Raw genomic sequence first — 20,190 nt, forward strand, 5'->3', positions numbered from 1 at the left:
ATTATTATTATCATAAAACAAAGTTTAGATATGATATGTGTTGTTTTAAATTTCATTGATAAAATAAACAATTATGCGTGACGGCAAAAGCTATATTTTCCCTTTTTTAATAATAAAGGTAATTTAAGTCACTGTTAGTTGGAGGTATTTTAGTACTTCATTGATGTCAATACAAAATCGATAAAAAAAGCTTTAATGCCTGTGATTGAGAGGATTCTGAAATTATATAGTCAATTGAAGCCATATTTCTTATCCCTTGAAAAGTGTCCAAGAATAATTGAACTCTTTTTCAATGATAATACCTCTCAATTAAGAGGTATTATCATTGAAAAATGATAAATCCCGTTTTATTTTATAGCCGGGTACGAAACTCGGGTCGAAATCCATCGACATCCATAGAGTTTCAATGCCGAAAAAACTATCGGCAGAACCAAGTGTAAATGATCACTTGGATAGTACAACACCAGGGCAACTCCAAGCAAAGATGGAGCAAGCTCCGTCACTAACCTTAATATTCTCTCATAATGTAAAACCCAGCTCCTAAGAGATGTATAAATACTGTTTTACATCATGAGAAGAGGTCACTACCCAGACCGGTTTCAACCTTTTTTTGAGGTCTCATCAGTGAGTAGGTAGACCTGGAATATCAAGGTTTTAAGTGAACAGAAACTTACATACCTCTACTATCGAATTGCCAAAGTGGTGTACTATATATTGTTAAATATTGTTAATTACAAAGATAAAGATAGTAGAGGTATGTAAGTTTCTGTTCGCTTAAAACCTTGATATTCCAGGTCTACCTACTCACTGATGAGACCTCAAAAAAAAGGTTGAAACCGGTCTGGGTAGTGACCTCTTCTCATAATGTAAAACAGTATTTATACATCTCTTAGGAGCTGGGTTTTACATTATGAGAGAATATTAAGGTTAGTGACGGAGCTTGCTCCACCTTTGCTTGGAATTTTTCTGGTGTTGTACTATCCAAGTGATCACTTGGTTCCGCCGATAGTTTTTTCGGCATTGAAACTCTATGGATTTCGACCGGAGTTTCGTACCTGGCTATAAAATAAAACGGGATTTTTTAATTAAGAAATTCGCCGGTAAAATAGCCTTTCGGCTTATTATCTTTATAATACTTCTCAGTTTTGGTTAACATTTCTTCATAGTCAGGCATCAGTCTTTGAGGCAGTAGTCAGAAACATTGAAGGAAATGACTGTACAATAACGGAAGTCTCAGAGGAACTGGATATGCTAAAATCCAAATACAGAGAACGTCTCGAATCAAGCTATATTCCTATTTGCATAAGAAGAAATTTAAGAATTTTAGAAGATGATGGAAGCATTAAAAAAAAATGTTTATTTCTCATGTTAAAACATTTTACAGTACCTGTTTGGAATATTTGTACATGTGGTCATCCCAGTTTCTGGAAATTAAGACATTTAAATGGGGTGAACGGTGAACCTTAAAAATAGGATATCGTGCCATGATTTTGAGGCATCATTGGAGTATATAAATTCTAATTTTGGAAAAAATCATGGATTATATGAAAATAAGCTTGTTCTTTGGAGAAGTGAGAAAGATGGAGATTTTTCTGACTGGTCGAAAGGTAACAAAAATATTAAGTGGTTTTAAAACTTTTGCTATGCGTTCACTAATGCCTTGCACATAAGGGATAGGATAGGGTTCACTAATGCCAAGCCTCCTCGTCGTAATCGATCTTACTCTGAATTTAAAGCACTGAAATCACTGAAGAATGATAATAGTTTAATTACTACGAAAGTTGACAAAGGAAAGGCTGTAGTTATTCAAGATAGAAAAGAATATGAGAGAAAAATGTCTATTACTACGCGACTATTCAACTTACAGACCCCTCACATCGGATCCTACTGGGAGTCAATTGAAGACTTAATTCTCTTATAGATAATGTATCTACATGAGATGAAGATTAAAAGAAAAAACTTAAAACCTTCGTCGATCGTCTACCTAGATTGTATGGTCTTCCAAAATTTATAAACCAGGTATTCCATTGAGACCAGTTGTAGATTGTATAGGTTGTCCCACTTATAAAATTTCTAAATTTTTATCAAATTTACTCACTTCTTCAACTAGAAGAGCTGATACTTATATAAAAAAATACATTGGATTTCAAAAATAAAATTTCGAATCTTCCTTCGAACGTTTCGGATATTTTGATTAGTTTAGATGTTGTTTCATTATTTACTAATGTTCCTTTATCTGAGAGCATTGAATTACTGCAACAAGAATTTCCTTCAGACATTGTGAAAATATTTGATTTTGCAATACATTCTGATTATTTTTCCTTTAAAAACAAGTTATATCAACAAATCGAAGGAACAGCAATGGGCAATCCTCTTTTTCCTGCTATCACCAACTTCTTTATGGAGCACTTTGAACAACGTATTTTTGACATTTCTCCTAAACCTACTCATTGGTTCTGATATGTAGATGACATTTTTGCTATCTGGAATGGCTCTTCTGATAAACTACAACAGTTTCTCTTGAAATTAGATGCACTTCATCCAAGGATTCAGTTCATCCTGGAAATAGAATTAAATAAGCAGTTAGCCTTTTTAGATCTTTTAATTCTTCGCCAACCAGATGGTAACCTACAATTCTCAGTTTATAGAAAGAAGACTCATACAGGCCATTATATCCATGCTGAATCTTATCACCATCCCAGTGAAAAGACAGGAACTATTAAAACACTGGTTCATTGGGCCCACTCCTTTTGTTCTTCAGATGATCTATTACAGAAAGAATTGCAATACATTATTTCCTCTTTTTTTTTTATCTAATAGATATAAGAATTCCTTCATCAAAAGAGCTTTGAGTAGTTTTTGATGTCTTCTTCAAATACAGAAGAAATAATGCATATTCATATCCCTTATGTGCAAGGCATTAGTGATCGCATCGCAAAAGTTTTAAAACCACTTAATATTTTTGTTGCCTTTCGACCAGTAGAAAAATTTCCACCTTTCTCACTTCTCTAAAGGACACACTTCCACATCTCTGTTATCCAGATTCCTTGCTCTTGTGAATTATCTTATTTCGGACAAACAGGAAGATCTGCCTTTATTCGACTAGAACCGGGGTCGGCAACCTTTTGAGTCGGAAGAGTCAAAAATTACAATTTACAAAATTTCACATTTTTTAAAGAGCCACAAAATTTTAAAAAGTTTTTAAAGAGCCACAAGATCTTATTGTCTTCAAGGCATTTTTGCACGGCATTCGCTATATCTTCCCCTCTAGTTTGTTAGATACTACAAATATTAGATACTTAGTTTACGAGTAAAGGTGTTATGCCCAGCTATGCAGAAATCAATGAAAATTGCCAAACATATAAACTTCCGAGAGCTTCCGACGGACTGACGACAGTGACGATGCGTGTCACGGGGGAGGGGTGCGGTGAAAAGCGAGTACATATGGCTGAGAGATAGAATCGGTGCCTAATCCTCGTTAATCGATTCAGAACGATTTTTAATTTTTTTTTTTTTTTGATAAAATAAATAATATTTGCGTATGGAACTAAAGAGCCGCAGCTTCACATCCAAAGAGCCGCATGTGGCTCGCGAGCCGCAGGTTGCCGACCCCTGGACTAGAAGAACACCAGTCTTATAGTCAATACCTTGAACCTGAACAGTCTGGATTTGCAGAATATGCCATCGACACCAGACATAGAGTTCATTGGAAAGACAAGAGTCCTTCACAAAAGTCGTTTCCTCATGGAACTGCTTTATAAAGAAACATGAGAAACTTTACTTCATTCTCCTAACATAAACAGATCCGATGGTTTACGTCTATCCCCTTTGTGGGAGATAGTACTTTATAAATCAGCTAATCTTTCCTAACTTTTTTAATTGTATATAGCGCCTCCGTAGTGCAATTGGAAGAAGGACGGTACATTGCGCCCTTCGATTGGAACAGACCTATGTTCGATTTTGTTCGATTCTCGTCGCGACGGGAGGAATCTTTATCTGCACGATTTCAATCGAAGGTGAGTTAGCCGATCTCATACGGAGGTAGCAGGGTTTTTTTCTCCCGGAAACTGGGGTTTTTCATCCCGCATACAGACAAATTGGCCCTTCAGAACACACGCAATTTACAAACAAAAAATATTAGTTGTGGTGGCCGGTAGATGGCGTTGATGGAGATGATTCGTAGTAGAGCAGTGGTCGCCAAAGGGGTCGATATGACATTGTTAGGGGTTGATTCGGGCTCAAGGGTCGACAGAAAAATATAAGACATCATTGTATGGGTAATATTTAATTCGGTTTTAAGCGTCTTTTTTTTTTGCTTGTCCTATTATAATTACGTAATAGTAAAATATAGGGGGTCGATAACAAGTCAAGAAACTCTTGAAGGGTCAACAGGCAAATAACTGGCGATCCCTGTAGTTGAGGTTCGGTGTAGTGGTTGAGACAGCTGTAGGTGTCCTCCCGCGATGAGTCTTCGGACTCCTTGGAGGTGTCCAGGAATAATAATAATAATAATAATATATTTCCTTTTTTTTTTTTATTAAGTTAGGAAATTTATTGACCTTTTTTAGTTATCTACATTAGCTACTTAGGTGGCGCCTTTTGGAACTGTCAGTTATTGTTTAATTAGCTTTACACACGTACTGAAGATGCCTGATACTCAGGCGAAAATCATAGTAATAAATATTTTACGTGAGTTAATTCCGATATTATAATTTTAATTATTATGTCTACTCACGGTATTTCCTTACTGAAACAGTGATGTATGTAAATATGTTTTTAAAAATAACAATAATAAATAATAATAAAGAACAACAGAACTACAGTCAACTTTAGTAAATCTGGCCAGTTTTAATTTGAAAAATATAGAACATGGTAAAAGATACCGTCCTTTTCTGTACAATAAGCATCAATAAACTGACCCGATGCGGCACCTTCAACAGTAAGTGGTCTGTACAGCCTTCAGTCATAAACGACTCATAGTCGTAATCTATACATACATATACAGCAAGATTCATTACAGTTGAAATGGGCATAGCTTCTTTGCAATCACTTTTCACAGTCTATTACTAGTTTTAGGAAACTGATTTTAGGATGGAATCATTTTATAATCATATCATTAATACATGAAAAATCTTTCCAACTTTCCCTAAATATTTTAACATGGACATTTTTCATCAAGAAACAAAATTTCCCTGCAGCATTAAATATTCAAAGTTTGTATGTCATATTACTGATGGGGAATCTCTCCTCCTCGATAAATGTATCTGCTTAAAATTGGAATTAGAAAAATTATTGTAATTTATCTTATAAGAAATATTTAAAACTAGCTTTTCTAACATCAAATATCTATGATTAAAGAAATAGTAATCTCAATAAAAGATTTTAAATATGTGTAGCAAAGCCTTGATATTTTTATGCACAGATACTAGAAACAACAGTACAATATACAAGACACTAGAATAGCTGTTGAAAGTTTTTTTGCTTGGTTAGAGAGTGATGCTAGACAAGAAATCATATTCTTGTTATTATTTAATAATATGATGAAACACCATTTTTACTGCTTGTATATGGAAAATATATCTGTGATAAGATCTTGGACTCCTTGGAAGTGTCACGTAATAATAAGAATAACATATAACTTCTGCCAGACTACATCCATGGTTCTAGCTCCTATGGATGAGACATCAATAAAGGCTGCAACTGGTCTAAGGAATTCTTTCCATAATGCATAGCAATATACACATCCAAAAGGAAGTATGCTGTTCATTATGGAGTATTGAGACAATTGATGTGAAGTTAATTACCTCTATATACAAGTAGCTACTGATGTTTAGGTTAACAATTAAAACAGGAATGTAATTTCTTGTCTAGTGTAATTTGCAAACATGATACATTTTAAAGCCAAATACGGTAGCTTATATGATAAAACTTGAAAATACAATTATCATTATCATACATTTAAAGATTTAAGGCTGAAATTGTAAAGGTTTACTGCTTCCAATGGAAGTTTTGATTTTGTTTTTTTCTGCATCAAACTTACAGTTTTGCAGAATTGAATAAAAAAGATGTCTGCTAAATATACACTCAGCTATTTTTCCACTCCAAAGTCAGTTAAAATATAAAAGGTCATTCATTATGTATAAATCATTTTAATAAGCTGATAAATGATATTAAAAAAGCTAACAGTTTCTTTTGAATTTCATGTATGCTGGAAGAATGCAGCAATTTCTGCAAGGACCCAGAAATGATGTATTTATTAACAGATGCTTCCATGAAATTTCTGTGATAATATCTAAAGTATTACTCAAAAGAAACTTTGTTTAACAGCTTATTAAAAATGTGAACAGTTTATTAAAATATTTTTTCACTATTTAATTAAAATTAGGACGGATAATATTCCAAATATTAATAAACTTTTAATGGAGGCAAAGTAACTAGCAGTTTGTTGCATTAAAACTTTTAACTGGTCTGTAGAAAATTAAAGTCAGTTATGGATCAGTTATTTAAATACCAGTTAACCAGATTTTGTGATAAAATAATAATAAAATTATGACTCTAAGTTTTCAGAATCTGTATTTTATGGAACAATGATCTGTGTATGGACGGAGCAAAAATTTGTACATAGTGGCATCAAGCTTTCACTTAAGGCAATGCATGTTGGTTACAATGTACCCAAATTGAAAACATTTTTTTCAACACATTTACAGACTTGTATTATGAAATGAATTCAAGTCAAAAATTAATGCTAAATATTTCAACTAAAGAAAGGCATAACTAAAATATAAGTAATAGTCACAATTCGCAAAATATTATTGAAATCCTTGACCTTTTATCTAGGTAAAAATAACTGGGGAAGGGGAGAAGGTCACTTTTGTAAGTAGAAAAAAAGAAGTGAGATTCAATGGTTGTTCCATGTTATCCAATCATAATATTTTCCAGTAGCAGTCCTAAATGATCACTGAATGTATATATCTTTAGAAATAATATAAACTTATATCAGATCAGTTCTCTCTCCATAACGTAGTGAAACTAACAATTTCCTTAACAACACATATTATATTATGTGTTGTTAAGGAAAATTCATATTATAAGATGCCTAGTTTGATAACACATGACAATAAGCAAAGTGCATTTGCAGAGAATGTTTGAGATATGTGATTATTTAATAAGCAGTTTTTATTTTACAGTTGCTCTGAATTTTTTGATAACCAAACACAAATGCATTTCTGACTCAGGAAAAGTATGTTAAACAAATTGCCTGAATAAGAAACTGTAGCAAACTTAATGAATGTATTGATACTTCTATTTAGCATTAGCAGTTTCATCCAGATTTTGATATTCATATTATAAATATTATTATTATAGATATTCATAGGCACACAGATATTCACACAGTACCTCTTCTTAAGGTCATTCACTGACTAAGTACTCATGACCATCTATAGTAACCCATTCCACTCATTCATCACTCTCTCCAAGTAAAAAAAATCTAATCTTCCCACTTTTACATAACATCCAGTAGTAACCTCTTGTTCTCTGCCCTATTGAAAAATTTCTTCTGTACCAATCTTATAAAACCCTTTTAGAAACTTACATTTCTATTTTCTATCATATCACCCTTCTTTTCTGCCTATTAAATAAACTGTGCAACCCATAAACCTTTAATCTATTCTCATAGGGCACATTTCATAGGTCTATCACTGTCTTGGTCACTCAGCATATTAGGCAAATTTATTATTATTATTATTATTTTCTTGACCTTTCATTGGAACCACAAGACTTATTATGGGAGGTCAACACTAGCCAGTACAAAGTCTGTCGTACCACTCCTTAAACTCATCCACCATTTGCACTTTCACCATCCTCTCAGGCAATGCATTCCATGCTCCTGCCACTCTCTTTGCAAAAAACTTACTTCTTACCCATTTACCTACTACTTCCTTTTGGAACTTCCAGGGATGGTCCCGTGTCCCTGTTCCTTTCCTTCTTTCCATTATATGAAAAATCTCCCCAGCGTTAATCCAATAATAACCCTTCAACAGCTCCAATGTCGCAATCATATCCCCATTTGTCTTCTCTCCACCAAACCCTGAGGTCTATCCTCATAATCAACATAGCCATCTCCAAGGTTACTTCATTAATCTTTCATATCTGGTGATCAGATTTCTGCATAGAAATCTAGATGTGGTCTGATCAAAGCTTTACAATTGGACTACTACCCTTTTATCTCATGTTAATGTCCTCCTCAATATTGCAGCAATTCTTTGAGATCTCTTCATAATCTTTGCAATGATACAGTATATTTAGCAAAAATTCCATCAATTTGAATGAGCAATCTAACTTCATTTAGTATTACAAACAAATATCATCTGAAATCTCTTACTTCAAACAGGAAGACTCAAAGAACAACAAAGATTATACCTCTGATGTTCTAATTGTCATTGTCATTTTAAGTTTAGAAGTGCTTCTTAACACCGTACAGTGGTGTGTGAGTGAAGTATTTCATTTTCAACACTAAAACAGAACAAAACAAAACAAAAAAAAATGTAATAAAAAGAGACCTTCAGAAGTAGTTATCTAGACAAGTCATTAAGTGATTATTAAGAATGCTAGTTCATTTTTTAAAGACTTTTGTCTTTAAAAAAATATCTCTAATACAGAGATGTTTTCTTTAAAGACAAAAAACATACTACAGTACTGTATACTATGAAAAAAAAATACATCTTACTTGTTGTAAACCTCTTCTAAAAATTAATATTATAATTGTTCAGACAAATATCACTTGCTATTTGTAGTTGTTACAAAAATCTGCAAATGATTTTACATTTTTTATTAGTCTATTTAAGTTGTGTATGTGAAAGGCAAAATAATAAATGATTAAATATATTTTAAAAGCTATCACAAAAGAAAAGGATAGCAGTAATTAACAATTACTTGAACATTTTGCTTGCTGCCTGCATCACACAACTGACATTCTTTATTATGGATACATAGATACCATTGTTGGGAGGGGGGGGGGTGATTGTTTGGTGATTGTCTGAAATCACCAAATAACAAAATTGGCAAAAACAAAGGAAGAAAAATAAATCTTACATGTGTAAAGAGGAAAAAAGTAATCAATATTTACAAGACATTTAATTAAAGAAAGCAAAATTATATATTTTAAAGTGAAAGCAACCTACTATTTCTAAAAGCTGTTGCATTAAAATATAACTAGCTATATACTGCTTCTTTATTTCGACACAGTTTATTTTATCCTGTTTGTTTCAGTAATGTTATAGTATGTGATACAAGAATATTCCACCATATATTCCCTGTAATCAGAATTCCTAACATAATATTATATTACTTTTATACTAAAAAAGATACATACATTACCAAACATGACAGCATATAAACAATTATTATTAACTGTTTAGTGATTTTATTATAATTTAAATATTTTTCTGCTATCTCATAATTGCTAAGCAGTGGGCATTCAGAACTGCCAACTTGACTAGAAGAAGCAACCTCTGTGATTTACAAGAGATCTGAAACTACTATATTCCAATCTTAGGGAATTCATACACATTCTACAGTCAATCATCAATCCTAATTGCTATTGTATTATTGTGTTCTGCAGGAGAATCTTTGTAAGTTCATCTACAAAACACATCAAAAATACCTCACCTATTTATTCCTGAAATGCATAAATTTGCAGGTTTCTATAATGAATGACAGAATGATAGAAAGAATTGTGAATTACTTCACAGTGGATACAAAGTTATTATTTTTTCTATTATTTATAATTCAATATTTATTTTTAAAATATATTAGCTGCAGTACGAAATACACAGAAATATAATTTTTCACCGGTACCTTTGAACACAGACTTATTGAAAATAATTTTACTTCAATTTCTATCTTTAAACATATAAACTATATATAATTAACTGCCTATATGTATATATATATATATATAATTTTATTAATCAAGATATTTTTCTTTGAAAGCTATTCAAATATTCTTCTCAAAACTGAAAAATGTATTAACCTTCAATTGTTCAAATGTAGTGCATGCAATACCGCTATCAAAAAAAAATTAAGTCTGTCTTTAAGTTTTACAAGCTAATTTATATAAAAAAAAAAAAAATTAAAGGAGGAGAGATGCCACCACTTCATCTGGAGACTGATGCACAGCAGTTTCACAGATAATTCTGTGTTAGAGCTCTAAATAAAACTTTATAATACAGAATAAACAGCAACCAACACCCACAACCCATATAATACATCTATAAGGCTTTCAAGTCCCTGTAACAAGGTATCACATATCTGCTCCTTAATATTAACAGAATAAATATCAATTAGTTAGAGATCTTTTACAAACCAACCCTAACCTTAACAGAGCCAATACATAAAGCTGACAGAGAAAAGTGAAAACTCCACGATCAGGGCTGGACATTTGAGAACTTCTCCCCTGACATTATGCCAGGAGCAGTTCTCACACACTATTTAGAGTACACTGTTTCTTGGATAATCACAAACAACTGCTTTCAGTTCTATTCTGGAGAATACTCTGAAAATAAATACTTGGAGACAACTTTATATTATTAACAGCATAACAAAACAGAGGAAAGGGAAAATCTCATTTCATATCACCCACAGTTTTTTTTAATATATATGTATATAAGATTTTTTGTTATTAAAATAACTGCACTGAGCTTTGGTGCAATTCCTTTATTGTAATCTACACAGTCTAGCACCAAATGCCCAGGCTTGATGTATTAAACAGCTATATGCACATACCAAAGCAAGAAGCTACCTTCAAGACAGCACTGTAGTTATAACTATCTACAGGATGAAGTATTATAATATCATTTCTCTCACTACTCTTTTCTGAATCAGACCACGTGACCTACAATAGAAAAAAAAGGGTACATCTACCTGACCAACTTATTGTGCTGTCAATAAGGCCCCATGACATAACACCATGACAACCACTTACTGGTGCATCATTCTTCCTGTGGTTATTGTATTCTGTGGAAAGCACCTCAAGTAGAACAAAGACATGATCAAGGCAGGCAACCATGCTTGGAGCACCCACAACAATGTGCAGAATTATATTATGTGGCACAACTGAAACAGTGGTTCTGTGGATTTAGTAATAACCATTTAGATTTGGTTCTTTTCCTTTCTAAACATTATTAAGATCATCATGAAGTTGTACAAATACTCAGATCTGATGAGCAAAAAAGAAGAAATATCAAGATTTGATAATAATTGCCATCCTAGCATCTTAAACAATACTGAGCTGTTATTTTAAATGAAATTTAGTAGTGGACTATAGGATAAAATTTTTTCAAGCATTTTTGGAATAGAAATAAAACTTTAATAGAAGCACTTTAGTTCAGCTAAATATTAAATCTGAATTTCTATATATAAAACAAACATTTCATTCATTTCATTCATTTGGAGTATGTAATTTCACTTGATATTTTTTTTTAATTATACAACAGGAGGGGAAAGAAAAAGAAAGTGAGAGAAAAAAAATTATTTCATACAGGAAAGTGACAGGATTTCCTGTAACAATTTAACCACTTTCTGTTACAAAAAAAAAAAAGCTATATTTTAACTTTATGCCACACTTTTTGATAAATGACTTAATTTTCAATTTAAAATAAACCTTAATATTAAATCATTTAAATGCAGCATTAATAAATAACATATACCACATGTAAAAATAAAATTTAATCAATATTAAATTTAAATGAAACTTTCCTACTGTAATTTATTTATGTAAAATTAGTTTGAAATGACTATCTCAAGTATGTAGAGATAATTTTTATCTGGCATAAATTACCCATCTGATACCAATCAATGTTAAAAGAAAAAAATAATACCTTGAAATATTTTATGATAGTTTAAATATCTATCTATTATCTATCTATCCATATATTGTTTTTTCTCCCAATATATTTGAATGATTACATAAAAAGATAATTTATAAATTTTTCTTTAATTTTATTTCTTCCATTATGTGGCATTTATTAACTTTAAGCTGCTTTCATTTTAATAAACACTTTTCACTGACATTTTACTGTTATAGTAATCAAAGTTACTGTTTTATATTTTTATTCTCATAACAATCAGTAACAATTATTACTGTGTAGCAATCAAACACAAAATAAATGATAACACAGCAAGCATGATTATTTTCAAGAAAACTACTGGCCATTGCTTACTGTTGATTTATTGTAAACTTTAATAATCAAAGAGAAGAATCTCCCAAAATTTTGATCTTCATAATTGTTATTATTCAGAACATATCAGCAGAAGCTATAAGTAAACAGTACTTATGTCCACATTTTCTGTTGTAAAGTAAATCATGTTTAATAACTAACACATTTTAAAACATGAAATTTAAGCTGATCTGTTTTAATAAAACTTAAAACAAAAATCTGTTTCCTTTTTTGATGGATCAAATGCTAATGTAGGTCAGTTAATTATGATGATGCATAACCAAAGGGCATCATCATAACTGATAATAAGATTTCAATTGAAGATGAGTTAGCAAGCCTAATAGGCAGGGTTTTTCTCCTGAAAAAAGTTTTTTTTTTTAATCCTGCAAAAACAGACTGGCCTGAGAACACAAGCAATTGACAAACAGTAGATTATGCAAATATGATTAATTGCCTTTCAAAATATTAATTATGTTTATACAAAGCCAAGTTCGTTACTTGGCTGTGACAAATCATTGAGCCTGATAGATGGAGGAGAAAGTGAAATATTTTGTTCCTTCAATTACAGGATTGCTACAGATCTGAGAATATGTACAACACCACTGTATTTATTCATGACCTTTTCTGATACCATAATTGTGCTTAAGATATAGCTACTAAAACTGTTTTATATAAAAATAATTGAAGGTTTAATATTTAACATTAACTACATTTTCCAAATTCATAATTTGTTATATTGTACTCAGTATCTGTAAACACAAAACAATGTAAAATAGATCTAAAGACATCATGATGAGATGCTGATACTGCTTCAGAGGACATCAAGTTTTAAATACCCTTGATATCTGTACATCAAAGATCACATTTACAGTAAATATGCATTTCTATGTGAAGGAACGTTTTATAATTATTATCAATTTTCTCATATTTTTAAATTAAGAAAGCCAGCCTTATATAATTTAAAAACATACTGAAATAGGAACTTTTAGGAGTACTTAGCTAACAGGAATGTGAAGAAATTAAGGAGAAGTAATGCATTTTAAAAGTGATAGACTGCCATTCAGGAGTATCAAAGAAGGTCATGTAAAGTAATATACTGTACACTGAAGCTGCTAAACAGGGGCCATAAATATTCTAAAAAGCATCATATGTCAGGTGGGATCTACAATACACAGGGATAAAATGTTACATGTACATAGCAGAAATCTCAGTGGTATAATACAACATGAGAGTGGCAAAGAGCCATCGTCTAAGGCAAAAAACCAACAAAATATAAACTCCAGAAAGTGTTAACATTTAACCATGAGGTAATGGGTCACCATATACAGACATCACATGATTACATGGGGAAGCAGATTTGCACATCTAATACAATGTATGATAAGGACCCACTCCCATGTCTACTGCACACAGATACTTACACATTAAAGTTAGGGGAGGTTATGTGCAGGTTTTCCTCAGTTTAATAACACTGTGGCACTATAAAACCTGCCCTCCTTTTAGTTATGCAGTGGTATGTTTTCTTCCAGCTTATGTAAATTAGGAAAAAAAAATACAACTTGTCCTCTTGAAAACTAAGAAACCAATGATTCTCTGATTTCAGATAATAATGGTATTTTTAGTTCAGGTCATAGTTAGTTTCTTAGCCAAACTTATCCAGCATCAAGCATGTGATCAATAGTATTCTTTTATCTTTATTTCTTTTTTTTTTTTGCAGGATACTGTATAGCACTGCATCTTCTTGTTTGTGCGCTTCTTTTTTCTTTTTTTTTTTTTTCTAGAGCCAAACTAATAATCACAACCATTCCTACAGCAACCAAAAAAAAAAAAGAAAAAAAACAACAAAAAGTGGAGATCACAAATGATGAAGGAGAAATACTACACTCAGTATTAAAATGTTTCTTCCCCTGGTATGTGGCATCCTTTATAAGTTTATATGACCCACTTAGATCCAGATTATTATATGTTAACACATGAATGATTGGTATAGTGTTGTGCACAAGTACCACTTATGTTACTCTGTCTTGCAACAGTTGATGAGATGGAATGAAAGCTTTGCCATCAAAAGGCCATAGCTGCAGGTACTGAGGGTATGGAATGGTTTGGTTTAACATCACTTTAAGAAAGGTGCTGTTCTTGAATGTCCCAGATCTCTTCTAAGAAAGGAGGTAACTTTTTATTTTGCACCTTCAGAGAAAAGCACAGCTCAGAGTTCATGTTGCCCAGAGTGCGAAGTTCTGTGAGGGTGGAGAGTAATCGGGCAAAGTAATTTTTTCCAGGTGGCCGGTGGTTGTCAATATATGCTCGCAGAGTCTCTATATAAAAATCTTGAATTTTTTCCACTTTTTTAGGTTCCAACAAACATGGTCTCTCTGAAAAAAGAGGAAGAAAAGATTAAAACATGAAAATTAAAAGCAATTTCTTTTGAATGATACATGATTTTATGAAATAATATATATATAGAATAGAATATACCCAAGAAGCTTCTATAGCTCAGTCAGTATGACATGCCCTTTAGTTAATTCAAATTCACTACATTCAAATGTTATCTAAACTATTAAGGGTATTTATAAAGGCTTTTCAACTGAGAGAAAAATTAGTCATTCTCATATGGATGTGGCACAATTTCCTCTTCCAGAAAATGCAGCTAGGAACACTCATGTTACTTGTGGAAATCCCCACCCCCCACCCCCCACCCCCCGAGTAACGTAAGTATATACTTGTTATTGTAAGAACCAGGATTTGAACTTTATGTCAGCCTTTTCCAGAACTAGGGTTTTATTTATTTTTTTTTTTTAAGTACTGAATGGTTTCAAACTATAGTTTTACACTTCTGGATTCCCCCCCCCACACACACACATATGACCATCACTATTTTCTTATCACATTCTGTGAATGCACTTATTCATCCTGAAAGTAAGATTTAATCTTCTGATCAAGTATTGTTGTGTCCAAATATCTTTGGAAAACCTTATTCTGGTTCTTGCTTATTTGGAAAAAGGTTTTCATGCTGTGAATTATGCTTCTAGTATTTTTCATGTTGTCTGCATATGATACTAGTTAGCTATAGGTTTGGTGCATGTCAGTTTTAATGATTACATGCCATTAGTGCTCTGCACTAATGTCCTCTTGGATACACATGTATAAAAGTATAAAATAAATATAAAGGTATAAAAGTAGAATGCCTTCTCAGAGATTAACAAACATAGTCTTAAATGGAATCATTGGAGGAAGACAATCAAGAGGCAAACCAAAAAGAGCTTAGCAACAGTCTTTGAAGGAAAGGTCACAATTATCGAACTTCAGAGAGAGAGATGATAGATATAACCAGAGATAGAGCCACATGACACAGATTTGTTCACAGGGAACTCAACCCATCATCTGACAAATGAGAAAGAAGTGGTTTGCATATTTTTTTAAATGTTACTCTCATTCATGAAAGGATTTTAGTAAACCTAGAGTGCATTAGTGATGTGAGAGGGCTAAGGATTTTTTTTCTATTTTTATTAATTTTACATATTTTTTTCTATTTTTTTTAATTTATTTTTTTCAAGCTACTGCAGGCCTCCAATAAATGGAGTGTTGTGATCTCACACCAAGTAATGAAATTCATCTCACACTTAAGACAATTGCAAACATCCATGTGCACAGAAGGATTCAAAACAAGCAGCCTATTGGTTAGATGAATATCGACTAACCACTCAGCAAACCAGGATATCCAATTTATATCACCTTACTATTTCAGGGTTTGATATCAAATTTGAGAAATTTTTAAATTTTCTCAAATTGTTGACCAAAATTCTGCCATGACACAAAAATATGTGTTTAAATGTTAATGTATCCTCCAAAATGAAAACGTGTTCCATATGTCTTCATGTATAAAGACATCATCTGTCTGTCATGCTTCTGGTATTCATCCATACAATATGTATCAAATATTATTATTATTATTATTACTACTACTACTACTATGTGACACCCCCAAGGAGTCCAAGGGCTCATCGCAGGAGGGCACTCTACTCCACTCTGCTAGACACATCCAACCATCTCTCCTACTATTCAATTACACACTATGCACAACTACCATCTGCCACCAACAGTATTTTTTTTTGTGGGAAGTTTTTGGCACTGAGACCACATTATAATATAAATAAGAAGTTTATTAAAAATAAGCAATTAAAACCAGACGTGTTGCATGTCGTAAGACTTACATCATCAGGGGTAGCTTATTGACAATTAATTACACATAGATGTTTTTGATAACTTTTTTGATAATTGATAAATCAGAATACAAATGATAATTTTGTTACTGTATGCATGTTGGAACACTGTTAGTTGTTGCTATCATGTTCTGTGGTATCATACATGCCATATATCCTATGTCCATGACAGTTAAATTATTGATGAAAGCAGACCATACTTGATGTAAAATTAAGCCTTGGTTTTTACTGCATTGTGTAGGGATCATAAGCATTTTAAAGAAGCTCACGATGAGTCCTTGGAGGTGTCACACTGTTTTTTTTAACTCATGCTTTGGTAACACCTACATAAATCCTAAGCCAAAGCCAAATGCATGTTCATCACTTATAATGAAAGAAATTAATAAAATAAATAATACAGTGTTTCACAGTATAAATAACATATAAATAACACCAAGAGAGGAAAAAATAAATTAATTTATTCAACTTATTAATATTTTGCTGGTTTTCTACTCAGCATCTAAAGAGCACAATTTAACTATGATAGGCACACAGCACTCAACTATATCACTGTAGAAACAATTCGAATTGTAACTGAAAAATAACTAATGCCCTATCATAGTACCACCTATAGACAAGACAACCATAAAGTTAATTTGGAGAAGTTAGGCTATCTAGTCTCAAAATGACTATCTCCCAGATCTTTGGCAAATTAATGCAACCATACTTGTTGAGGTGGGGGAGTGCTTCATAGTCGATACTGATTTTAAAAATAGATTAGACAGAAAAAGAAAGTAACAATTGTCTCCCTTTGCAGATACACTAGCGATGACTTCCTAATGGCTCATTATCATTTTTCATTTACAGAAAATCTACACATACAGAAAGGTATTTAGAGAAATCATATCTCCACCCATCCCAACAGCATGGCATCCTCAAAATACTTACTTACTAAACTCAGGTACCTTCACAACACCATACCCAATGGCTATAACTACAATAAAATAAAAAAGATACTGCATGCTTCCCCCCCCACCACCATTCTCCTCCTGCAACCAACATACAAGATCACAGCAAAACTATTCCCATCCCATATATTAAGGATATATTGGGAAAATAAAAAAAGAATATATATATATATATATATATATATATATATATATAGCAATTTGTAGTATTAACTCAGTATTAGGATATGTTCATATTTATATATACTGACTAGACCGGGACTAGAATAACAATTAAATTTATTCAAAACGCAACATTTTTTCATCGGATTGTCCGACTTCTTCAGGCGTGGGAACATAGAAAGCAAATAAACACTATAAGAAACATCGTATCACTATACAAACGACTATTATAAAATTCAATTAGTTTTGAATTGTAGCTACAGTCCGTGTTGAAGTTCTATTGTTAAACAGCTGCGTGCATCTGATTTCATCACTGATAGAAAATAGAAAACTCAAATTCAGGGAGCATATTGCATAGGTGGTGAGGGTAACTCAGAGGATTGCAGCAATACTGAGAAGGATGCTGACCTGCAGAGATAAAACAGTTATCATTCCGTTGTATAAGACCCTGATCAGACCACACTTGGACTATTGTTCTCAGATTTGGTCCCCAGGATTTGAAGGGGATCAATTAACTGTGGAAAGGGTACAAAGGCAGATAACAAAGATGGACTGTACAATGATAGTTATGAGGATCGGCTGAGGGAATGTGGACTGCAGAGTTTGGTGGATAGAAGAAGGAGAGGTGATATGATTGAGACTTTTAAACTGTTGAGAGGTGGTTACAGGGTTGACACTGGGGAGTTCTTTCGCTTGGTTGAACAGTGGGAAGGAGTGATGACAAGAGGCCATTCCTGGAAGTTACGAAAGGAAACTGTGAGAAAGAGGGTGAGGAGTCGTTTCTTGCATGGAGGGGGTGGTTGAACCATGGAATGCATTGCCTGATGGAGTGGTGAGAGCGAGAATGGTCAATGAGTTCAAGCAGTGGTATGATGGACTTTGTGTTTCTTAAGGGGGGGACCTCCCCTCGATGAGTCTTGACAGACTTTGTGTTTCTTAAGAAGGACCTCCCACAATGAGTCTTTTGACTCCATGGAGGCCTGAATAATAATAATAATAATAATAAATAATAATAATAAATTCAAAGACTATCTTAATAACTTACATCCAAACATAAAATTCACTCTGGAACTACAAGAAAATAAAAAACTTCCTTTCTTAGACATCCTTATAGAAATAAATGAAAGAAAAAACAGGTTATCATTCGCCATCTATAGAAAACCAAACACAGGAAGATTTCTTCATGCTACCTCACATCACCCCAAGCAAAAAACAGGCCTAATCAAAACCTTAAGGGATAAAGCATACAACATCCCCAATACAGAAGAAAAGCAGAAAGAAGAAATACAATATTTAACACAGATCCTACAACTGAATGGTTACACAACTAAGATAATTAAGAAAATTCTCAACACAGCACCTTCAAAAAACTTAAATAAACAAGACTTCAATAAATTAGCCAAATTACTCTACAAGTACAACGTAAAAGTGACTTTAATGCCGATTGAAAAAAAAATATCAAGATCTCTTCATCCTCCGAAACCCCATATCACCCGAAGAAAAAAACCAGGGGTTTATAATATTCATTGTTCCTGTGGCATCTGCTATGTAGGCTAGACAGGGAGATCAGGAGAAATCCGCATGAGCGAACATCAAAAGGATGTACAGAAGAAAAAAGAACATAAATTTAGCTTAGCATATCACATAGCTTCTACTGGTCATGATGCACTCTGGGATAGAACAAACATGCCCTATATTGATAAGAATTGTTTCAGAAAAGTCAAAGAAGCAGCTAATATTTTAATTCCTATTCAATGCAACAAAAACCAAGGTTTGATTTTAAATCAAGTTTGGTCATCGTTTATTAAAAATTTACCCACTTCGGACCTCGGACAGAGTGAGCATAAACCACAGACTGCAACAACAAATAGCATTGTCTCCGACTGACATGCATCAATGGTTGTATAGATCTGTTATTCAGTTTTTTTAACGAAATTTTTTGTTGTTCATAATATCAACAAATGAACTTGTTTTTTGTAATTTCTTATAGTTTGTGCTTTAAACTGTTAGTTTTCTTTACCCCTGAAGATGTTAGTCTTACAACTAACGAAACTTGTCGGGTTATTTTTAGTACTTGCTTTGTATTTTAAAAACAGTTCTCTAATAAACATGTGGTCACAAAACTGGAATATTTCTATTAGCAATATACTCGTACTGAATATTATTGTTTACATAATAGATAGTTTCCATTCTACTTTCCTCCAGTTTGATCATCAAAAATAACATCGAACAGTATACAGAAAACCATAGTCATTGTTCCTTTCATAAAATAATCAGATACTTTTTTTTATATCATTATAAAATAATGATATAAAGTCAAGGACTCATCGAGGGAGGCTGTAAATTACCCAACTCAGCTATCATATCTTCCCTTAAATTCATTTACACTAAATGCACTCACTATCCCTAAGGGCAAATTATTCTACTCACTCACTGCTCTCTGGGAGAAAAACCTAGCTCTTACCCCTTTCTTGACTGAGAACAACCTTAACTTCCATGGATGTCTGCATGTTCTCTCCCCACCTTCCATATAACAAAAAATTTCATCATTTGAAATGCTATAACACCCATTCAAAAGTTTATAAACCTCTATCATATCACCCCTCTTTCTCCTGTTAACCAGAATCTGCAATCCACATACTC

The 20,190-nt window shown here is 32.7% G+C and overlaps 1 protein-coding gene across 1 annotated transcript in view; it reads right to left on the reverse strand.

The window, feature by feature from the left end:
- Nucleotides 1–12,975: 12,975 nt before the first annotated feature.
- Nucleotides 12,976–20,190, reverse strand: part of LOC150099990 (ecdysone receptor-like) — a 98,004-nt gene continuing 90,789 nt past the window's right edge. The window contains 1 exon segment of the mRNA XM_090403120.1: nt 12,976–14,590. Coding sequence (XP_090259246.1) covers nt 14,337–14,590 — 254 coding nt within the window. The 3' untranslated portion in view covers nt 12,976–14,336.

This window comes from Typopeltis vanoorti, chromosome 13, assembly GCF_054136105.1.
Source record: "Typopeltis vanoorti isolate ZY-2024b chromosome 13, IOZ_Tvanoo_1.0, whole genome shotgun sequence".
Taxonomy (NCBI): domain Eukaryota; kingdom Metazoa; phylum Arthropoda; class Arachnida; order Uropygi; family Thelyphonidae; genus Typopeltis; species Typopeltis vanoorti.